This window comes from Cetorhinus maximus, chromosome 29, assembly GCF_964194155.1.
Source record: "Cetorhinus maximus chromosome 29, sCetMax3.hap1.1, whole genome shotgun sequence".
NCBI classification, from domain to species: Eukaryota; Metazoa; Chordata; class Chondrichthyes; order Lamniformes; family Cetorhinidae; genus Cetorhinus; species Cetorhinus maximus.
Window position 1 is genome coordinate 7,627,748 of NC_135907.1, and position 23,815 is coordinate 7,651,562.

The following is a 23,815-nucleotide window of genomic DNA, read 5'->3' on the forward strand; positions in this document are numbered from 1 at the left end:
GAGCATTTTCGCAAAAGTTTCAGTTTAGAACAATATTTACTGGTGAAAAGCAACCTTTTCTAGAGACATTGAAGTTCTGTTACTAGTTTCATGTTTCCATGTTTGTTTTTACATACATCTTGTATAATTAACACACTTAAAGATTTGTAAATTGTACAAATAAAGCATTCCTAATACAATCTTTTTTTATTGCTGGAGATGGATATGTTTCATTCAGAGTGAATTCTGTAACTGTTCTTGCAGTTACAGTCGAATATATAAATTAGGAGCAGGAGTAGGCCACTCAGCCTCTTGAGTCTGCTCCGCCATTCAATTAGATCATGGCTGATCTGAATGTAACCTCAACTCCACATTCCTGCCAACCCCTGATAACCTTTCACCCCCTTGTTAATCAAGAATCTATCTAGCTCTGCCTCTGCTTCCACTGCTTTTTGAGGAAGAGTTCCAAAGAGACTCAGCCCTCTGAGAGAAAAAAATTCTCCTCATCACAGCTTGATCCCAGTGGGATGAAAGAGTAGTTACTCCCCCCACCCCTCCAACTGTCTCTCTCTCTCTCTCTTTTGTGCTCTTCGCCTCAAGGGTATAATTGATTAAAATGTTCATTTGAAAGGATGTAGGTTTTTTTTTCCACCCGGCCCAAGAAACTTGCTTAGTGTGGAAAAGACTATTGTTCTGAGATGTGAGAAGCCACCTGGACCAGATATGTCTGAATGTCAGCTTTCGATTCTTGGATCAACCATATGCCTAATAATAAAAAAAATGGTGACAAGCAAGTGATGCTGAAAATCTCTTCAATTGATTTTTCCCACTGCTGCTGAAGGAACACTGACATTGCACATAACCATGCATAGCACTCCAAAACACAGCCGGAAGAATCTGGAAATGCTTTGTTATTTTGATCTCTGAAAACAGTTAAACATATCAGCGAGAGTTCAATGCAACATTCCTATTTTATCTGTTGATTTCAATATGCTTTTAATGATGCATTTAACTGAAAGCTGGATAAGTACATGAAGGAAAAAAATAGAAGCCTACAGTGGCTGGGTGAGATGAAGAGTGGCGGGAGGAGGCTTGTGTGGAGAATAAACACCAGTTTAGAATATTGGGCCATACAGCTTGCTTTTTTTATTTGTTCATGGAATGTGGGTGCCACTGGCTAGGCCATCATTTATTGCCCATCTCTAGTTGCCCTTGAGAAGGTGGTGCTGAGCTGCCTTATTGAACTGCTGCAGTCCCTGTGGTGCAGATACACCCACAGTGCTGTTAAGTAGGAAGTTCTAGGATTTTGACCCAATTACAGTTTCAAGTCATCTTGGCGTGTGGCTTGGAGGGGAACTTGCAGGTGGTGGTGTTCCCATACATCTGCTATCCTTGTCCTTCTAAGTGGTAATGTGCCGTGGAAGGAGCCTTGGTGAGTTGCTGCAGTGCATCTTGTAAATGGTACACACTGCTGCCACTTAGTGTCCGTGATGGAGGAGGTAGACTGAGTGCCAGTCAAGCGGGCTGCCTGGGCTCTAAATTCTCTGCATCTAGATGTATTTATTAGTTAATGGTAGTTTGGACTGAAATGCAAACTCTGTCAGTGGGGTATGTAACTCCCTATCAGATAATGATCTATATGATGGACGGTGTAAACCAGTTAGGCCTGATTCCATGTCTCATCCCATTGGCTACCAGCCTACCAGCTGTACTTTGGCTAATAAGAAGCATGAGCTGCTTTTTGAAGGTTCCTTGTGCAGTGACAACATGCCTAATTCATGACTTATAGACCTTTCCCAACCTACCCCAAGATCTCAGTAAGCTCCTTTTGAAGTCAGTCAATCAAACGGTTTTATAATATCTATAACTCTCGATCCTTTTCTGGACTGAGAATTGCAGTGTTTCCTTGTCACGCAGTGATTGACGGAGAGATGGTGCCCTCCTATAGCCGTACGCTTTTCACTAAGTATGGTAATGCAGTGGCTATGCTACTGAACTAGTAATATAGAGGCCTGGACTAATGGTCGAGAGAAAAAGAGTCCAAATCTCATTACAGCTGTTCTGAGAATTTGAATTCAGATTTTTTTTTTAAAAGCCACTGTCATATTAGTGACCATGAAGTTATTGGATTGTCTTTTAGAAACCCAGCTGCTTCGTTAATGTCCTTTAGAGAGGTAAACCTGCCGTTTTTATCCAGTCCGACCTATATGTAGCTCCAATCCCACACCAATGTGAATGCCTATTAACTGTCCTCTGAAGTGGACTAGCAAGCCACTTCAAGAAGGAAGCCCATCAGCACAACCTCAGGGCAACTAGGGATGGGCAGTAATTGCCAGAAATGCCCACATCCCAGACTTGCTGTTTCTAAATGTAATCATTTTATTTGTATGGCACATGACCTGACAAGCACAAAACTATCTTTTTTGGTTGTTTTAACCTGGAAGTAATGCTGTGATAATGATTTATTTTAAAAAGAGTCCTACCAATTGGCTGCAGCCAAGGGGTCACTGCAATAAAACAGAAGCAAAATACTGCAGATGCTGGATATCTGAAATAAAAGCTGGAAACACTTGACAAGTCGGGCAGCATCTATGGCAAAAGAAACTGACTTACCATTCCCGGAATGGAACCAGAAGTTGTTGGGGATGAAATTGGTGAATAAAAATAAATTAAATTGCTTGTAGAGCAATGTGCACATAATCTGAAGCAAAATAGAGGAACTGGAGGCAACAATTCCTAGCAAGGAACAAGATGTAGTCAGGATATCTGAAAAATGGTTATATGGAGAACAGGATTGGAAGTTAAATATTGTAAGTTTAACATTTAGAACATAAGAAAGAAGGGGGTAGTAATTAGAGATAAGAATGGCAGTAGAAAATAGGGACCTAACTAATAAGATAGAAACAGAATTGATATGGATTGATCATGGATAAGGAACATCTAGGCAATAGCAATCACAATGTAATGTTTAAGATAATGCTTGAAAAAATCATAAGTAATAGTCTGGAAAACTATTTATTTCAAGGGGATAAGAATGGAACAAAGGAAGATAAACTGGAATAAAATATTAACCAAAAAAAGATAGAACAGTAGCAGGAAATTCTTAAAAAGATGATCAATGGAATTCAGGAAAAATACATTGCATGAAAAAGCAAGAACTAATTAATCAGTAGTGAAACATCATGGATGCATAAAGAGGTGAGAGCAAGATTTAAAATAAAGAAAGGGCATCCACTAAATAAGTAGATAATAAAGGGGTGTTTGAAAAAAGGGAACATGGGTTTGGAAGGAAGATATATGTTTAAAAAAGGAAGACAGAGGATCTATGAAGTTAAATTATCAAGAATATAAAATTACATAGTAAAGTATTCTACAGACACTGAATAACAAAAGGAAAGATAGAAATTGAATGGATCTACTAAGGAATGCACCAGATAAATTAATGGTTATGACAGCAAAATAGCAGAATTATTGAATGGTTACTTTGTCTCTATGAATGACACATTACAGAAGGATGACATTCAGCCCATGGTGCTGGTGCTCACTCCTCTGCTGTTCCCCAAAAGCCCGGCAAATGTTTTTCTCGCTAAGGTTATATCCAATTCCCTTAACCCGATTTTAAGCGTTATGTGTGACTCCAAATATCACAGGGTTGTAAGTGTTGCCAATAGCATATTGCAATCATTTTTGAAATTTTAAAAGCATTTCCAACTAGAACATTATCTTGCTTCTGTTGTGGTAAGGTTAAACCATGACAAACCTAACATCATAAACATCTGAACTTCATACCCCTCAATACACTCCTTCTTTTGAGAAGTTAATTACTCAACTGAGGAGCTATTCTTGAGCAATGTATAGTCAGCTGTGTACTCCAGCATACTAATGACTGACAGCGGTGTCTGACAGGTGTTGGCCATGCCAAAGTTAATGTAACCAAATTGTACTATGGTTTAATACAGCTAGGTGAGAGTCAAACAATGGATAAAAATATTCGGTTTTATAGCAATATATTGCAGCTTGATTCAGATTAATTGACAAGCAATGTAATATCAACAACAATAATTTGCATTTATATAGAACCATTATTATGACACAGCTGTTGGTAAAGGCTGAGTTGTTCAAATCCAAATCAGAGGGAAACTTGAACAACTGTCATAATCCGTTTTTGCAATTTGTAATTTTGAGTTGCAGACTTTGAATAAGACCACCAAGTCTCATGGTTTTTATATAAAACTAAATTAAACATTTATTAATTTAACAACAAATTAAACACATTCACAATGGCTACAATTTACTATGATAATACCTTTTTAACAAATCCCCAAATTAATCACCTCACCCCCCCCAGGTAAATCTAAGGCATCAGTAACCCATAGACTTTAAATAAACACCAGGCAAAGCACATTTGACATTACAAATTCCAAATGAGGCTCCTTTGCAAGTTGGTCGGAGGTGTACAGGCTGGTTAGGTCTTAAATGCCTCCACCTTACACACACAAACTCCTTTCTTTATATGTCTAGCTTTCTCTTTGACTATAAATTTTCTATTCTATCACTAGGTCTTTTGAACTTCAACTCTTCTAACAATAAAACCCCTTTCATTGCACCAATTTCATTAGTAAGCTGAAAAAAATAAACACATTGTTTGGCTTCTTCTAGCTAGGTGTGAAATTTTACCTGCAGTCTTGAATGGTTTATTCAACAAATGCAAATTAACCCTTTACCTTACTGTTTACCCAATTAACATCTCAAAATTACTGTTCATCAAAGCACCCAGACTAACTGGATTTAATCCAATTAAGACACACACAAACACGCACTTAGACACAGACCCCCAGTAGAATTCTATTTTAAAAAATCATTTCCAATAACATTATACATATTAATATCTCTTCATACCATTCACTTAGTAAAATGTCCAAGGCACTTCACAAGGGTGTTAGCAAACAATGTTTGTGCCCATATAAGGCAATATTAGAAAGGGTAACCAAAGCTTGGTCAAAGAGGTAGAATTTCAGAAGCCTCTTAAAGGAGGAGAGATGGAGAGGTTTATAGAGAGGGAATTCCAGAGCTTATGGGCGAAGCAGCTGAAGGCATGGCCACCAGTGGTGGAGAGATGAAAATTGGGGATGCTCAAGAGGTCAGAATTGGAGGAGTGCAGAGATCCCAGAGGGTTATGGACCTGGAGGAGTTTTCAGAGATGGGGAGGAGTGAGATCATGGAAGGGTTTTGAAAACATGGATAAGAATTTTAAAATTGAGGTGTTGCTGGTCTATAAGTCAACATAGATCAACCAGCTGGGTGAAGGTAACTTGGTACACGTTAGAATTTATGAAGGATGCAAGGTGGGAGGCTGGCCAGGATGGCATTGGAATTAGTCAAGACTAGAGGGAACAAAGGTATGACTGAGGGTTCAGCAGCAGAAAGTGCTAAGAGGTGAATCAGTCACTAAATATTAATAGTGCGATTGTAAGTTTGAGGCAGATTCCAACCATCTGTAATGGTTGATTCCTCACATAACTGGATGTTTTATTTTATTCTTTCAAGGATGTGGGCTTCACTGGCTAGGCCTTCATTTATTGCCCAGCCCTAACTATCCTTGAGAAGGTGGTGGTGAGCCACCTTCTTGGACCGCTGCAGTCCACGTGGTGTAGGTACACCCACAGTGCTTTTTGGAATAAAGTTCCAGGATTTTGACCCAGCGACAGTGAAGGAACGGCAATATAGTTTCAAGTCAAGATTGTTTGTGGCTTGGAGGAGATCTTTCAGCTGGTGGTGTTCACATGCATCTGCTGCCCTTGTCCTTCTGGTGGTAGAGGTTGCAGGTTTGGAGGATGCTGTCAAAGAAGCCTTGGAGAGCTGCTGCAGTACATCTTGTAGATGGCATGCACTGCGTCGGTGGTGGAGGGAGTGAATGTTGAAGGTGGAGGATGTGGTACCAATCAAGGAGCTGCATTGTCCTGGATGGTAGCAAGCTGAGTGCAGTTGGATCTGCACATATCAGGAAAGTGGAGAGTATTCCATCACACTCCTGACTTGTGCCTTGTAGATGGTGGACAGGCTTTGGGGAGTCAGGAGGTGAGTTGCCCGCCACAGAATTCCCAGCCTCTGACCTGCACTTGTAGTCACAGTATTCATATCACTTGGCCAGTTCAGTTTTTGGTCAATGGTAACCCCCAGGATTCTGATAGTGGGAGTTTCAGTGATAGTAATGCCATTGAATGTTAGAATGTTAGGGCGATGGTTAGTTTCTCTCTTGTTGGAGATGGTCATTGCCTGGCACTTGTGTGGCGTGAATGTTACTTGCCACTTATCAGCACAAGCCTGAATGTTGTCCAGGTCTGGCTGGCTGCATATGGGTACGGACTACCTCAGTATCTGAGGAGTCGTGAATGGTGCTGAACATTGTGCAATCATCAGCAAACATCCCCACTCCTGACCTTATGATGGAAGGAAGGTCATAGATGAAGCAGCTGAAGATGGTTGGGCCGAGGAAACTACCCTGAGGAACTCCTGCGGAACCTCCAACAACCACAACCATCTTCCTTTGTGTTGGGTATGACTCTGACCAGTGGAGAATTTTCCCCCGATTCTCATTGACTCCAGTTTTGCTAAGGCTGCTTGATGCCACACTTGGTCAAATGCTGCCTGGTGTTGAGAGCAGTTACTCTCACCTCACCTCAGCTCTTGAGTTCAGCTCTTTAGCCCATATTTGGACCAAGGCTGTAATGAGGTCAGGAGCTGAGTGGCCCTGGTGGAACCCAAACTGAGCCCCAGTGAGCAGGGTATTGTTGAGGAAGTGCTGCTTGGTAGCACTGTCAATGACACTTTAGAACCATAGAATAGCTACAAGAGGCCAAAAGGCCCATCGTGCCTGCACCAGCTGAAAAAAACTTACCACCCATTCTAATCCCACTTTCCAATACTTTGCTGACCATCGAGAGTAGACTAAAGGGGCAGTAATTAGCCAGATTGGATTTGTCCTGCTTTTTATGGACAGGACATATCTGTGCAATTTTCCACATTGCAGGGTAGATGTCAGTGTTGTAGCTGTACTGGAACAAGTTGGCTAGGGGCAAGGCTAGTGAGGACCCATAGTTTTTGCTGTGTCCAGTGCTCCCGAACTGTACCACTGAATAGCTTAAAAGGAATAAAGACTTGGATTTATGTAGCGCTTTACATACGAACATATGAACGAGGAGCAGGAGTAGGCTATTCAGGCCCTTCAGCCTGCTCTGCCATTTAATAAGATCATGGCTGATCTGATGGTATCCTGAAACCTGCATCCCACCTACCCCCAATAACGTATCACCCCCATGCTTACCAAGAATCTATCCGCCTCTGCCCTAAAAATATTCAAAGACTCTGCTTCCACCACCTTTTCAGGAAGAGAGTTCCAAAGACTCACAACCCTCTGACAGAAAAAAATTCACCTTGTCTCTGTTTTAAATGGGCAACCCCTCATTCTAGATTTTTCCACAAGAAGAAACATTCTCTCCACATCCACTCTGTCAAGACCCCTCAGGATCTTATATGTTTCAATCAAGTCGCCACTTACTCTTCTAAACTCCAGCGGATACAAGCCTAGCCTGTCCAACCTTTCCTCATAAGACAACCTTCCCAGGTATTTAGTCTGGTAAACCTTCTCTGAACTGCTTCCAATGCATTTACATTTTCCCTTAAATAAAGTGACCAATACTGTACACAGTACTCCAAATGTGGTCTCACTAGTGTACTGTACAACTGAAGCATAACCTCCCTACTTTTGTATTCAATTCCCCTCGCAACAAATGATAACATTCTATTAACTTTCCTAATTACTTGCTGTACTTGCATACTAGCCTTTTGTGATTCATGCACTAGGACACCCAGCTCCCTCTGCACCTCAGAGCTCTGCAATCTCTCACCATTTCAATAATATGCTTCTTTTTTATTCTTCCTGCCAAAATGGGCAATCTCACATTTGCCCACATTATACCCCATTTGCCAAATCTTTGCCCATTCACTTAACCTATATATATCTATATCTTTTTGTAGCCTCCTTATGACCTCTTCACAACTTACTTTCCTACCTATCTTTGTGCCATCAGCAAACTTGGCAACCATCCCTTCCATCCCTTCAATCCCATCATCCATGGCATTTATATAAATTGTAAACAGTTGAGGCCCCAGCACTGATCCCTGTGGTGCACCACTCGTTACATCTTGCCAACCTGAAAAATACTCATTTATGCCTACTTTCTGTTTCCTGTTAGCCAGCCAATCTTCTAACCATGCCAATATGTTACTCCCCATACCATGAGCTTTTATTTTCCTGAATAACCTTTGATGTGGCACTTTATCAAATGCCTTCTGGAAATCTAAGTACAGTACATCCACTGGTTCCCCTTTATCCACAGCACATGTTACTTCCTCAAAGAACTCCAATAAGTTGGTTAAACATGATTTCCCTTTCACAAAACCATGTTGTTTCTGCCTGATTACCTTGAGCTTATCCAAGTGCCCTGCTATAACTTCTTTATATTTTCCCTAGGACAGATGTTAAGCTAAATGGCCTGTAGTTCCCGCTTTCTGTCTCCCTCCCTTTTTGAATAATGGAGTTACATTTGCTATTTTCCAATCTAATGGGACATTCCCTGAATCTAGGGAGTTTTGGAAAATTGAAATCAGCTACCTCACTAGACACTTCTTTTAAGACCCTAGGATGAAATCCATCAGGACCCAGGCACTTGTCAGCCCACAGCTCCAACAATTTACTCAGAACCACTTCTCTGTCGTTTTCCTGACTTCCTTCCCCACTTCCATTTCCTGCTTTATGGCAGCTTCTGGGATGTTACTTATATCTTCTATAGTGAAAACTGATGCAAAATATCTGTTCAATTCATCTTCCATCTCCTTTTTTCCATTATCAATTCTCCAGACTCACTTTCTATAGGACAAATACTCACTTTGTTAACTCTTTTTAAAAAATATTTATAAAAAAAACCTCTTATTATCTGTTTTTATATTTCTGGCTTGCTTTCTCGCATACTCTATTTTTTCCCTCCTTATTAGCCTTTTGGTGATTCTTTGCTGTTCCTTATATTCTGTCCAAGCTTAGACCTGCCACCTGTTTTTGCACAATTATATGTTTTTCTTTAAGTTTGATACTGACTTTAACCTTTCTCGTTAACCACAGATGGTGTGTCCATCCCTTGGACTTTTTCTTACTCGTTGGAATGTATCTATTCTGTGTATTCTGAAATATCCCCTTAAATATTAGCCACTGCATCTCTATTGACCTAAAGCTTAACCTAATTTTCCAATTCACTTTAGCCAGCTCTGCTTTCATGCCCTCATAATTGCCCTTATTTCAGTTTAAAAACTTAGTCTCAGACCCACTCCTCTCTCCCTCAAACTGAATGTAAATTTCAATCATATTATGGTCACTGCTACCTAGGGGCACCTTCAGTGTGAGATCATTAATTACTCCTATCTCATTGCATAATACCAGGGGTAGTATAGCCTGCTCTCTGGTTGGCTCCCAAACATGCTGTTCTAGGAAATATCCTGAAAACATTAAATGTACTCCTCATCTAGGCTATCTTTGCCCATCTGACTTTTCCAGTCTATGTGTAAATTAAAATCTCCCATGATTATCGCCGTGCCTTTCTGACAAGCTCCAATTATTTCTTCCTTTATGCTCAACCCTACCATGTGGTTACTGTTAGGAGAGCTGTACACAACTCGCAGAAGTGACTTCTTACCTTCACCATTTCTTATCTCTGCCCAAACCGTTTTCACATCCTGGTTTCCTGAACTTAGGTCATCCATCTCTATTGTGCTAATACCATCATTAACTAACAGAGCCGCCCCTCCACCTTTTCCTCACTTCCTGTCCTTCCTAAATATCCTGTACCCTTCAATATTCATGTCCCAATCCATGTCCTCCTGCAGCCATGTCTCTGTAATGGCTATCAAATCGTAATTATTTATTTCTATGTGCGCTCTCAGTTCATCTGTTTTGTTTCAAATACTTCATGCATTCAGATACAGAGCTTTTAGTTTTATCCTTTTATTCTTTTTATAACCTCTAGTTTCATCTGTTGATTTACTGTTAGATTTGTACTCTCTATCCCTTCCTGTTACAGTCAGTTTTTCATTTCCCGTAATAATACCTTTTTCTTTTGTCTTGTCTCTGCTTTTTGATTTATCACATCTTCCTGACATGACTACATGACTACCGGACATCTCAAAGCACTTTACAGTGAATTCGAGAGGAAGTGTAGTCACTGTTGTAGAAATTCTCATGATCAGATTGCTGCTTGTGGGAACTTGCTGTGCACAAATTCACTGTCCTGTATGTCCTACAGTACAATAGTGATCACACTTCAATAGTATTTCATTGGCTGTAAAGCGCTTTGGGATGTCCTGCAGTTGTGCAAGCCTCTATAGAAATGCAAATCTTTCTTTTTTCTCTTAGAACCATGCCTAAAAAAGAATAGATGTGAAAATGGGAGAGGCATTGCAGTGGGGGCAAGGGGTACAATGAGAGTCCCAGGCATGACATCACCAGAGAGATGATTGACTTGTGACGTGGCTAGTGGCCTGTGTGTGGTGATGACACAAGGTCACAGCGAGGTGACCTAACCGCACATTGATGATGTGGTCAGTAACTACAGGGTAAAAATTTAAGACTGCCAAAAGAACTAAAGCAGAGAGTAGGAAATTTTATTTTTACACAGAAGGCTGCTAGGACATGGAGTACCATAGTGGTAGAAACAAGATCAAATAAAAGTGCATAAATATTTGAAAAAGAAGAATTTAATGGATCTGGGAAAAGGCAGGAAATTGCACAAATCTGATTGCTCTTTCAGGCAGCCAGCTTAGGCCCCTCTTTTGTGCCATGAATTGGGCAGATGTTGGTCACTAATAGGGTTGCTTCTGAGACCAGTGCAGTCACCCAGTTCCCCACCCTGCTATCACACTCCTGGGGCTTATCTGCCCCAATTCTAGGGCACTACAGTTAATACATGTGACATCTTTCCTGTGTCATTTATTACTGTGACAGTGGGTGTCTTCATCCCCAGCTGTAAGGTTGTGGGTTCAATTACCACTTCAGAGATTTGAATGCATAATCGAGAATGAAACTCAAGTGCAGTACTGAGGGAGCGCTGAACAGTTGAAGGTGTTGTCTTTGGATGAGAGACCTGTGTCTGACCTCCCAAGTGGAATGAAAAGATTCCATGGCACGATTTTGAAAAAGAGCAAAGGAATTTCTCCTGGTGTCCTGGGGCAACATTTATCCCTCAACCAAAATATTCAAAACTGATCATTGAATGTATTACAGTCCAGCATAGGAGGTTATTTGAGCCTGTGCCAGATTTTTCAAAGAGCAATCCAGTCATTCCCCCCTCTTTTGCATAAACAGCTTCCTCCTCATGTAGGCTCTGGTTCTCTTGCTGATCACCTGAAACCTGTGCCCTCTGGTCATTGTCCCTTCAGCCATTGGAAGAGATTCTCTTTATTTAAAACAAAAATAAAAATACCTGGAAAAACTCAGCAGGTCTGGCAGCATCTGCGGAGAGGAACATAGTTAACGTTTCGAGTCCGTATGACTCTTCAACAGAACTAAGGAAAAATAGAAAAGAGGCGAAATATAAACTGGTTTAAGGGGGGGGGTGGTGGGACAGGTAGAGTTGGATAGAGGGCCAGTGATAGGTGGAGATAGCCAAAATATGTCATAGACAAAAGAACAGAGGTGTTGAAGGTGGTGATATTATCTAAAGGAATGTGCTAATTAAGGGTAGAAAGCAGGACGAGCAAGGTACAGATAGCTCTAGTGGGGGTGGGGTGGGGTGAAGGAATCGAAAAAGGCTAAAAGGTAGAGATAAAACAATGGATGGAAATACATTTAAAAATAATGGGAATAGGTGGGAAAAGAAAAATCTATATAAATTATTGGAAAAAAAGGGGGGATCTCTCCTCCATCCCCACCCCCTTTCCGATCCCCCCTTTTTTTCCTATAATTTAAATAGATTTTTCTTTTCCCACCTATTTCCATTATTTTTAAATGTATTTCCTCCATTGTTTTTTCTCTACCTTTTAGCCTATTTTGATCCTTTCCCTTCAACCCACCCCACCCCCAGTAGGGCTATCTGTACCTTGCTTGTCCTGCTTTCTACCCTTAATTAGCACATTCCTTAGATAATATCACCACCTTCAACACCTTTGTCCTTTTGTCTATGACATCTTTTGGTTATCTCCACTATCACTGGCCCTCTATCCAGCTCTACCTGTCCCACCCACTCCCCCCCCCCCCCCCCTTAAACCAACTTATATTTCACCTCTTTTCTATTTTTACTTAGTTCTGTTGAAGAGTCATATGGACTCAAAACGTTAACTGTGTTCCTCTCCACAGCTGCTGACAGACCTGCTGAGTTTTTCCAGGTATTTTTTTTTGGGATTTCCAGCATCTGCAGTTTTTTGCTTTTCTCTTTATTTACTCTGTTTAAACATGTCATGACCCTCTCAGAAACATGATAGGGTCCCCCTTGTCCTCACTTATCACCCCACCAGCCTCCGCATTCAAAGGATCATCCTCTTGCCATTTCTGCCAACTCCAGCATGATGCCACCACCAAACACATCTTCCCTTCACCCACCCTGGCGGCATTCTGTAGGGATTATTCCCTCCGTGACACCCTGGTCCACTCCTCCATCACCCCCTACTCCTCAACCCCCTCCTACGGCACCTCCCCATGCGAACGCAAGATATGCAACACCTGCCTCTTCACTTCCTCTCTCCTCACCGTCCAAGGGCCCAAACACTCCTTTCAAGTGAAGCAGCATTTCACTTGCATTTCCTTCAACTTAGTCTACTGCATTCGTTGCTCCCAATGCAGTTTCCTCTACATTGGAGAGACCAAACGCAGACTGAGTGACCGCTTTGCAGAACACCTTCGGTCTGTCCGCAAGCATCACCCAGACCTCCCTGTCGCTTGCCATTTTAACAGTCCACCCTGCTCTCTTGCCCACATGTCTGTCCTTGGCTTGCTGCATTGTTCCAGTGAAGCTCAACGCAAACTGGAGGAACAGCACCTCATCTTCCGACTAGGCACTTTACAGCCTTCCGGACTGAACATTGAGTTCAACAATTTTAGATCTTAAACTCCCTCCCCCTATCCCCACCCCCTTTCTGTTTCTTCCCCCTCCTTTTTGTTTTTTCCAATAATTTATATAGATTTTTCTTTTCCCACCTATTTCCATTATTTTTAATGTATTCCACCGATCATTTATCTATACCTCTTATGCCCTTTTAGTCTTATTTCACCCCACCCCCACTAGAGCTATCTGTACCGTGCTTGTCCTGCTATCCATTCTTAATTAGCACATTCCTTTAGATAATATCACCACCTTCAACACCTCTTTGTCCTTTTGTCTGTGACATCTTTTGGTTATCTCCTCCTATCACGGCTTGCTTGTCCCAACAACCACCCCCCTCTTCTCCCCCCCCCACCTTAAACCAGCTTATATTTCACCCCTCTCCTATTTTTACTTAGTTCTGTTGAAGGGTCATGAGGACTCAAAACGTCAACTGTACTCTTCTCCACCAATGCTGCCAGACCTGCTGAGTTTTTCCAGGTATTTTTTATTTTTTGTTTTGAAATGCCTCAATTGGACCTCCTTCTATTTGTAAAAAGCATGAAAATTCAATAGTTTTAAAAAGAAAATATAAAAGCTCCCCGGGAAAGGAAAGGATGTAACCTAGTGCTGCATTCACATGGGGGGAATGTATGGGGCAAGGGATACAATGAGATTCCAAGTCTTAACGTCACCAGAGATATGATTGACAGGTGACGTGACTAGTGGCCCGTGCGTAGCGATGACGTAAGGTCATAGCGCCCAAACCACGCACTGACAAGACGTGACGACGCACTGACGACGTGGGCACGCACAAGCATGACGTAACGCGCGCTCCATGCGCATCTGCCGTGACGTCGGGACGCGCAACATGGCGGCGCTGATGCGGGCTCAGTGAGGGGAGGGGAGCGGGGCTTTGATCGCGTTACAACGGCCTGGAGCCGGCCCTGGCCCCGGCCTCGGCCCCAGGCCTGGCGCGGCAGGCTCGGCCCGCGCAGACATGACAGAACCGCGGAGGGTGGCCTTCAACACCGTGCCCGCGCCTGCCGACGCCGTGCCCGCGCCTCCCACCGCCACGACTAAGAAGAAGAGGCGAGAGGAGCGGAGCGGCTCGGCTCCGGCTAATGTCCGCTTCGGCCTCCGGCTGAGTGAGCCAAGCGACCGGAGCCACACCGAGTACAACTACAACGAGCTGCTACGAGAGGCCAAGGTAAGCACCGCGGGACGGCAGCTCAATGTCTCTGGGATTCTCCTGGTGTTTCTTGGCAACCCAGAGACCCCCGACCATAGAAACTGCTCCGTCCCCGCCAGGGACACCCCCCCCCCCCCCCCCCCCGAGATACACCCCCATAGATACACCTTCCTCACCCCCACCCCACAGTAATCCCCTCTCCCCGGAGACGACCCACCAACGCCGGAGACAAACCCCCCCCGCCGATCCCGGAGACACTCTCCCCAAACCCGGCGACACTCTCCCCACACCCGGCGACACTCTCCCCACCCCCACCCCAACACCGGAGACTACCCCCCGAACCACGGAGACACCCCATCCCAATCCCGGAGATTAGCCCCCCCCCTCAAACCCCGGAGACAAACCCACCCCACCCCCCCGATCCCGGAGACACACTCCCCAACCCCGGAGATTACCTCCCGAACTTCGGAGACTACCCCCCCCGACACCCCTGATTTCCAGAGCCCCCCACCCGATATCCCCAGAGCCCCCCCCCCCCCGATATCCCCAGAGCCCCCCCACTCCAAACCCCACAGAGCCCCCCCACTCCGATCCCCGGAGACCCCCCCCCACTCCGATCCCCGGAGACCCCCCCCCCACTCCGATCCCCGGAGACCCCCCCACTCCGATCCCCGGAGACCCCCCCCACTCCGATCCCCGGAGACCCCCCCACTCCGATCCCCGGAGACCCCCCCCACTCCGATCCCCGGAGACCACCCCCCCACTCAGATCCCCGGAGAACCCCCCCACTCAGATCCCCGGAGACACCCCACCCCCCCCCTCCCAAACTCCGATCCCCGGAGGCAGCACCCCCCCCCCCCCCCCCCCCCCCGGATCTCCGGGGAGACCCAATCCCCGTAGACCCCCCCAACCGCTGGTGACACCCCTTACACCCCTAATCGCTGGTGACACCCCTCCCTCCATCGCCGGAAACGCCCGTTCCCAATTCCCGGAGATGACACCCTCCCTCTCCAAATCCCCGGAGACGACACTCCACCACGGAATTCGCGGAGATGACACCCCCCCCCCCCCCCCCCCCCCCCACCAAAATCCCTGGAGACATGCTGCCCCACCCGAGACCCCTGGCCCTCCATCCCCTCCCCTCCCGAGACCCCTGACCCTGACCCTCTAGCCCCATCCCTCCCGAGACCCCTAGAATAAGGGTGGGAATAAGCACTAGGAGAGATTAGCTAAAGTTTTTGGTTGCTGTGTTTACATGTGTTCACTTTGTGTTTTTTAAAAAATGGTCGCCTCACTGCTACCAATCTGAATTTAACACTGCTTAAACTCATGGTGGCCTTGGGTGTACCTTCACAGAAAACAATAAAAACAGCACTGGCATGAGGCTATTATTTTGTAAGCAAAGACTGAAGTGGTCGATTTATTTTTACAAGTGATTCATTTTACTAGGGGAGCGAGAAATATTTTAATATCCGACAAATTGAAGATCGAAGGCTTTTTTCTTCTGTTGTGAGCATTTGCTGAGCTTTCCGCTTGGTGTTGTTGTCTCATCAGCGGTTTTCTTTGTCAAGCAGGAACACTGAAAACTAGGAATGTCACAGCAGAATTAAAATTGTCATTGAAATTTGCCAGCTGTTTCAGGAAGGCTCAGGCCTCTGTTTATGAACAGAGCAATTATTTACCAGGTCTGTAACCTGTGCACCTGGCCAGCCTTGGATAAACAACAAACTTGCTTTTTATGTAGAATCCTAAAGGACTTCAGGACATCCCAAAGCACTTCATGAGGCTGCAAGTTTTTTTTACAGCAACATCCCAGAGTCTGCAAATGTAATAAATCATCAGTTTGGTGTTGTTGCTTGAGGAATAACTGTTGATCGGGACACCAGGAAGAGCTGCCTCTCCTTTTTGAATAATGCAATGGGACTTATTTTTTACAAGCAGTCAACACTTGGTCTAAAGTCTCATCTGAAAGCCTGCACCTCCAACTGTGCAGCAATGTCTCAATGCCATATTGAGGTGTCAGCCTAGACCAAGTCTTATAGTGAGGCTCAAGGCCACAATTTTTGACCCCGGCAAGGCTACTACCCACTGAGTCACGCTTGCAATTGTAAATAACCAACTTTTCATAAACACAAGATGAAAAGTCACGATGAAGAAAAGTCTAAGTGGCTAACTAATCTCATTTCTCTAGTGCAGTACCAATCCATGTGCCTTAAACTGCAGATAATAACCAGTCAGGCTCACTGATTCAAACAGGACAAAACAAGCAAGTAAGAAATAAAATCACAAATGCAACTGCGTTACCTGAAATTTCAGGAACAGTTTCACAGGTTGTTGGTTTGACCTTCAGTATGTCAACTCTCCTGTTACAGCATTCACTGACCCTTGCATAGAGCCATGATGTTTTTGTCCCCACAGCCTTCCCTGGCACGATACTCGATACGATTCTCACTTTTCGAATAAGGAAGTTCTCCAATTAACTATTTACTTTTTAAACCAATTTAAATCCTCTTCTTAATTCCAGGATTTACTGTGAAGTAATGTTCTGGGATTATCATGATTCAAACCATTTAACACTTTATCCGCAGTGCTGTCTGCACTTGAGGTCAGCCCTATGGCCACACTTTTGCCTGCCCAGTAGCCGCAAGTACTTAGAGTCAGCTCTATGGCAGTTTGTTTTTCTTTATAGAATGACCTCTTGTTCAGCCCATGTATCTTTTGATTTTTATTATTCTTTTGTGGGTTGTGAGTGACATTGGCAAGGCCAGCGTTTGTTGTCCTGGAACTGAGTGACTTGCTAGGCCTTTTGAGGGTATTTAAGATTCAGAACCACATTGCTGTAGGCCTGGAGTCACGTGATGGCAGATTTCCTTCCCTAAAACCAGATGGGTTTTTATGACAATTGATGATGATTGATCATGGTCACCATTATTGAGACTAGCTTTTGGCTCTTGATTTTTTGTTAATTTGAATTCAAATTCCATCAGTGGCCATGTTGTCAGAGCATTACTCTGGGTCTCTGTATTACTACTCCAGTGACATTACCACTATGCCACCATCTCTCCATGTGTTATGTCCTTCTATATTCAACATGTATGTTATAGTTGGGAACTGAAGATATGCAGTAGGGTCCAGGCCTGAAGGCTGAAGTAGAGTCAGGCTTGTAAATGACTGGAAGAAATGTGAATCTGCTTGCTGCTTTGAACACTGTGTGAGATACCTGCCTCCCCTGAAGTTGTGATTCTGCTGAACAAGCTAATTTCTTGCCTTTGGCTGGCAGCTGGGTGAGGGCCAACAAAACCCACAGAAACAGAAGTCTGAATCATTGGTGGTTTTGTCCTGGATAGACAGGTTAGCCATCCAGATACCAAAGGATATGGAGCTAAAGCAGATGAATGCAGTTGAGGTACGGATAAACCATGATTGAATTGAATGGCAAACATCAAGAGGTTGAATGGCCTTCTCTCATTCCTAATGTTCTGAAAACAACTCGTGATGTAGACTGTGTTCTGACACCAAAGACCTATGTTGAAATCAACTGAACTATGAGTTGAGCAAGGAGTTTGTCCCACTTTGGAATTAGCTTTCTGCATATGAAATTAATTTGCATGTTGGGACACATTGAATTTAATCCGGTACAATGATCTCTTGCTGTCGGGACAGGAGAGCAATCCTGTACCACCTCAGGCTTTGTTTGACATTTTACTGAGGTGTTGTAAGTTTGTACATCCGGTGCCATTGTGACATTGCGGAAAATTTGTGTTAAGTTTTTATCCTCGGTGTTTTGAGCACCTTGTACATTCAATGGTACCTTATTTATTCTTTTTCTTTCTTTATTCTTTCATGGGATGTGGGTGTCACTGGCTTGGCCGTCATTTATTTCAGGTGTTGGTATTCCCATGCATTTGCTGCTTTTGTCCTTCTAGGTGGTAGAGGTCACAGGTTTGGAAGATGTAGTCAAAGGAGTATTGGTGAGTTGCTGCAGTGGGTCTTGTATACAGTACGCAGTGCTGCCACTGTACGTCAGTAGTGGAGGGAATGAATATTTAAGGTGATGGATGGATCAAGCGGACTCCTTGATTAACTGCCACCTCTTACCGAAATGCAAACTTGTTTTCCCCCTCAGCCAAACATCTTACTTATTACTCATTTTGCAATTTTATTGCAGTCTTTCCAGTCAATGCCGACTCTTGCTGTGATTCGGTTATGTAGGAACAAGGCATCCGCCAAGGCTCTTGCCCAAGTGGCTACTCTTCATCTGTGGACTGAGATGCTACTCACAATAAGTGCTTGTCATGGAAGAATGAGTCCAAAGTTGATCTTTTACCTCAAGCTGGTTTATGCTCAAGACAGCTCTTCAGTGCAGCAGGCTTTTCCAATCCCTCCTACACCAGAGCATTACAGCTATACCCACTTATACTATTTTGGTGGGTGAACCAGTGTCTATCACCCGTTTTAACAAGCAGTTGTCTTTAACAATGTAACGCTGTACAATGTAATTGCCAGTCAACAAGAGGATTGTCAAGGTCCAAAAACAATGTAATTACTGATTCATTGACCCTAGATAGTGAATGTTGGCTGGCTGTTCAACTGTGAAGGGCATCACAGCCTGACCTTCAGTGCACACTAACTTTCCAGTCAATTACTAGATTACAGCAGTGTCTAGATTTAAGTATTTCATTGGCTGTAAAGCGCTTTGCAAATTTTGAGGTCAAGAAAAGTGCTATATAAATGCAAAATTTTGTCTCACTGATTCGTTTCACCTCCCCTCATAAATTGTGGCACCTGCTGATTGAGATCACTGTATTCTGCATCCCAAGGGTCCAATTTAGAACCTTCTGGTTCAATATCACATTGTTATTCAACCAGGAGGGAAATTGGAAGGTGATGTTGAGTCCGTTCCTCAGAAAGATTCTCATAATCCTGTCTGCTGTTCACAGACTGTTCTCTCCCATCAAGCAATAACTGTGGGAACTTCTATTCATGTTTTCCAACTTACCATGGTCCAAAACATGTTTCTTTGGTTTGGATTTTTGGTTTCTTGCAGGCAGGAACTGGTCCAGAAGTTGTAAATCTCAGAAACTTCGGTCATCCCTGTTCATTGTTTGCCCATCTTCCTCCTGGAGGCGTTGGCTGACTTTTTAATAGTTTAATTTGTTCTCAAAATGAGGATGATACTGGTGAGGCTGCGTTTTGTCCATCCCTATTTCCCCTGGCAACTGAGTAATTTGCTAGGCTACCTCTGGGACCATTAAGAGACAACCAAAATATTGAGAGTGTGGGGGTATGTTGCTGTAATTGCAATCTTGAAGTAAAATGGAATTGGAGGGCAGAGAATAAATTGGGCCAGGATGTTCAATGTAACTCAGGTCCAACATGAAGGCCGTATGTTCTGCCTATATTTTCAAACTGTTCTACATTTGGTTTTATATAGTTGAATGGCAAAATGTTTGGCAATTTGGGAAGCAGATTTGGTTTTACCCGAGGAATGTTTCTGCGGTGTGGGCTGAGTTGTAAATCTGGTGTGCAATTGTGCTGCCACTGGCAGGAGGGTGTAATTACAGTGTGACATATTTACATAGGCATTTTCAATTTTAAGTGTGGACACAGGAATTTATAATGGAAAAGTTGATTCAGGAAGTGCACACAGATATCCAAGTTTTAATGTGTTTGTGTTATTTTGCGGGGACTGAACTCCATGGGGCTACTCTGCGCTTTGTTGAGGTACAGCGATACACTTTTGTGGCAGTGGAAAATTAAGCAGAAAGCAAAATGTTACGCATGTGGAAATCTGAAATAGAACCAGACAGTTCTGAAATGCTCAGCAGGTCATGTAGCATCTGTGGAGAGAGAGGTGAAGTTAATGTTTCAGATCAATGACCTTCCATTAGTTCAGAAATTAAGCATGGTGCCCAGCTCCTGTGCTTCTTGGAGTGGGACTTAATAGTGATAAAGGTGTTGGTGAGTTTCTGATGGGTTTGATGAAGTACAAAAATTGGAGACAGTTAAGTGAAATATGCAGAAGCCCATGAGTTAACACCTGTGGAACAGCTGCAAGTTTTATCATTTTAGTATTAACTATTCAGTGCTTTTGCACCACAAAGTTCTGTTTTTGTCTTGAAACAGAAAATATGTTGGGTTAATTTGCCTGTGGGTTAAGTATTCTTGTGTAACCCTTCAAGGAGGGAAATATGAACCTGCCTTTTCTCTCTTGGTTACAGCAGTTTCTGTTGTTTGAAGCTTTCATTTCCATGTTGTATACCAGTTTGTGAAATGTGAGGATTGATCTATTTGTTCATCAGTGACTCATCCCATTATACATGGATCAATGAGTCATTGGAAGCGGGTGTCCTGGAAGAGGTTGCTTGGGTGCTGGTGGGGGTGCTGGACAGGTTGCATAGGCACTAAGGGAGGGGGGCTGCATGGTTGGGTGGGAGCTGAGGGAGTGAAGTGGGTACTGGGACAGGGGTTTACACGGAAGCTGAGGGTGTGGGCTTGCATTTGCACCATTTGCCATCTTGTTCCATTTTTCATATGTAATCCCAGATATGAAATGTTGGAAAGCTACTCAACTATGTAAGGCATCACAAGTGAGCCCCTTTTTCTTTGCTCTGATCCTTCACTCAGAGAACAACATCACATGGGTCCCTGAGATATCTTTTCTCCTTCCCTCATCCCAAAGCCAGGCTGTTCTTCACAGAATTGTTACAACACAGAAAGTGGCCATTCAGCCCATCGTGTCTGTACCAGCTCTCCAAATGAGCAATTCACTGAGTGTCCACAGTCTCCCCATAACCCTATGCATTCTTCCTTTTCAGATAATCCAATTCTCTTTTGAATGCCTTAATTGACTCTGCCTCCACTGCACTCTCAGATGGTGCATTCCAGATCCAATCCACTCACTGCATGAAAAAATATTTCCTCATATCACCATTGCTGCTTCTGGCAATAATTTTAAATCTGTGCCCCTTCTGTCTAGACCCTTTATGATTTTGAATATCTCTATCAAATCTCCTCTCAACTTTCTCTCCTGTAAGGAAAACAGTCCCACCTTCTCCAATCTATCTTCTGAAGCTCCTCATTCTGGAACCATTTTTGTGAATCTTTCTGCACTCTCTCTAATGCCTTCACATCTTTGCTAAAGCATGGTGCCCAGAACTGGACGCCGTACTCCAGTTGACTTCCTTGCTCTTGTGCTCTTTGCTCCCGTTAATAAAACCTAGGATGTTGTATGCTTTTTGAACTGCTCTTATCACTCATCCTGCCACTCCAAGAATCAAGTTTTTGACTTTTGGACAGGAATGATGAAAAGTCAAAGATTAATATGTTATCTTCTGATAAACGTGTCAAGCAAAATGTCCCATTTAGCAAGAGGCAGCACAGCTGCATTGAGCTTCACCCCTGTTTACCTCTCCACTGGACTGGCTCAGTCTCTGGCATAACAAAAACAGAATTACCTGGAAAAACTCAGCAGGTCTGGCAGCATCGGTGGAGAAGAAATCAGTTAACGTTTCGAGCCTTCACGACCCTTCGGCAGAACTGAAGCATAGTTAGGAGAAAGGAGAAATATAAGCTGGTTTAAGGTGGGGGGGAGCGGGGGGAGAGAGAAGTTGAGGGTGTGGTGATTGTGGAGATAAGCAAGCAGTGATAGGAGCAGATAATCAAAAGATGTCACAGACAAAAGGATCAAAGAGGTGTTGAAGGTGGTGATATTTGTCTAAGAAAAGTGCTAATTAAGAATGGAAGACAGGACACTCAAAGTACAGCTCTAGTGGGGGTGGGGTGGAAAGACTAACAAGGTTTTAGTTTTAGATTTAAAAATAATGGAAATAGGTGGGGAAAGAAGAATCTATATAAATTATTGGAAAAAAAGGGGAGGGGGGGAGAAACGGGGTGGGGATGGGGGGAGGGGGAGTTTAAGATCTAAAGTTGTTGAATTCAATATTCAGCCCGGAAGGCTGTAAAGTGCCTAGTCGGAAGATGAGGTGCTGTTCCTCCAGTTTGCGTTGGGCTTCACTGGAACAATGCAGCAAGCCAAGGACAGACATGTGGGCAAGAAAACAGGGTGGAGTGTTAAAATGGCAAGCGACAGGGAGGTTTGGGTCTTCCACGCCTTCTCCTCCTTCCCAGAAACATGATAGAGTCCGCCTTGTCCTCACTTATCACCCCACCAGCCTCCGCATTCAAAGGATCATCCTCCGCCATTTCCGCCAACTCCAGCATGATGCCACCACCAAACACATCTTCCCTTCACCCCCCCTGACGGCATTCCGTAGGGATCGTTCCCTCCGGGACACCCTGGTCCACTCCTCCATCACCCCCTACTCCTCAACCCCCACTTATGGCACCTCCCCATGCCCACGCAGAAGATGCAACACCTGCCCCTTCACTTCCTCTCTCCTCACCGTCCAAGGGCCCAAACACTCCTTTCAAGTGAAGCAGCATTTCACTTGCATTTCCCCTAACTTAGTCTACTGCATTCGTTGCTCCCAATGCGGTCTCCTCTACATTGGAGAGACCAAACGCAAACTGGGCGACCGTTTTGCGGAACACCTGCGGTCTGTCCGCAAGAAAGACCCAAACCTCCCTGTCGCTTGCCATTTTAACACTCCACCCTGTTCTCTTGCCAACATGTCTGTCCTTGGCTTGCTGCATTGTTCCAGTGAAGCCCAACGCAAACTGGAGGAACAGCACCTCATCTTCCGACTAGGCACTTTACAGCCTTCCGGGCTGAATATTGAATTCAACAACTTTAGATCTTAAACTCCCCCTCCCCCCATCCCCACCCCGTTTCTCCCCCCTCCCTTTTTTTTCAATAATTTATATAGATTCTTCTTTTCCCACCTATTTCCATTATTTTTAAATCTAAAACTAAAACCTTGTTAGTCTTTCCACCCCACCCCCACTAGAGCTGTACTTTGAGTGTCCTGTCTTCCATTCTTAATTAGCACTTTTCTTAGACAAATATCACCACCTTCAACACCTCTTTGATCCTTTTGTCTGTGACATCTTTTGATTATCTGCTCCCATCACTGCTTGCTTATCTCCACAATCACCACACCCTCAACTTCTCTCTCCCCCCGCCCCCCCCCACCTTAAACCAGCTTATATTTCTCCTTTCTCCTAACTATGCTTCAGTTCTGCCGAAGGGTCGTGAAGGCTCGAAACGTTAACTGATTTCTTCTCCACCGATGCTGCCAGACCTGCTGAGTTTTTCCAGGTAATTCTGTTTTTGTTTTGGATTTCCAGCATCCGCAGTAGCTTTTAGCTTTTTGTTTTTATCTCAGTCTCTGGCATGTTGTATGTTGATTGAATAGTGAAGCTTCTCAGAGCAACTGCTTTGGATCCCATTCATATTGAATGCTGATTGCTGCTGGCTTACTCTAAATTAAACAAATCAATGTTGTCAGACTTTTGGCAAAAACTCCCAACAATGACCTTTTGATTCAGTGTTTGGCAGGTCAGCTGAATCATGATCATTATTCGTTACCTGGGTGCCGTTTCCACCAATGGCTCATTTGTG

At 43.9% G+C, this 23,815-nt stretch overlaps 1 protein-coding gene and 1 long non-coding RNA gene across 3 annotated transcripts in view; one reads left to right on the forward strand and one right to left on the reverse strand.

The window, feature by feature from the left end:
• The window catches only part of LOC144669573 (uncharacterized), a 58,081-nt gene extending 41,344 nt beyond the window's left edge, over positions 1–16,737 (reverse strand). Inside the window, exon 1 of the long non-coding RNA XR_013573694.1 lies at positions 16,597–16,737. This is a non-coding gene — a long non-coding RNA (uncharacterized LOC144669573). The remainder of the gene's footprint in view (positions 1–16,596) is intronic.
• Positions 13,895–23,815, forward strand: part of LOC144669571 (ubinuclein-2-like) — a 78,414-nt gene continuing 68,493 nt past the window's right edge. The window contains exon 1 of one of the 2 annotated variants that reach the window (XM_078532067.1): positions 13,895–14,310. In XM_078532067.1, coding sequence (XP_078388193.1) covers positions 14,101–14,310 — 210 coding nt within the window. In that variant the 5' untranslated portion in view covers positions 13,895–14,100. The remainder of the gene's footprint in view (positions 14,311–23,815) is intronic. The other variant, XM_078532068.1, reaches the window with a different exon arrangement.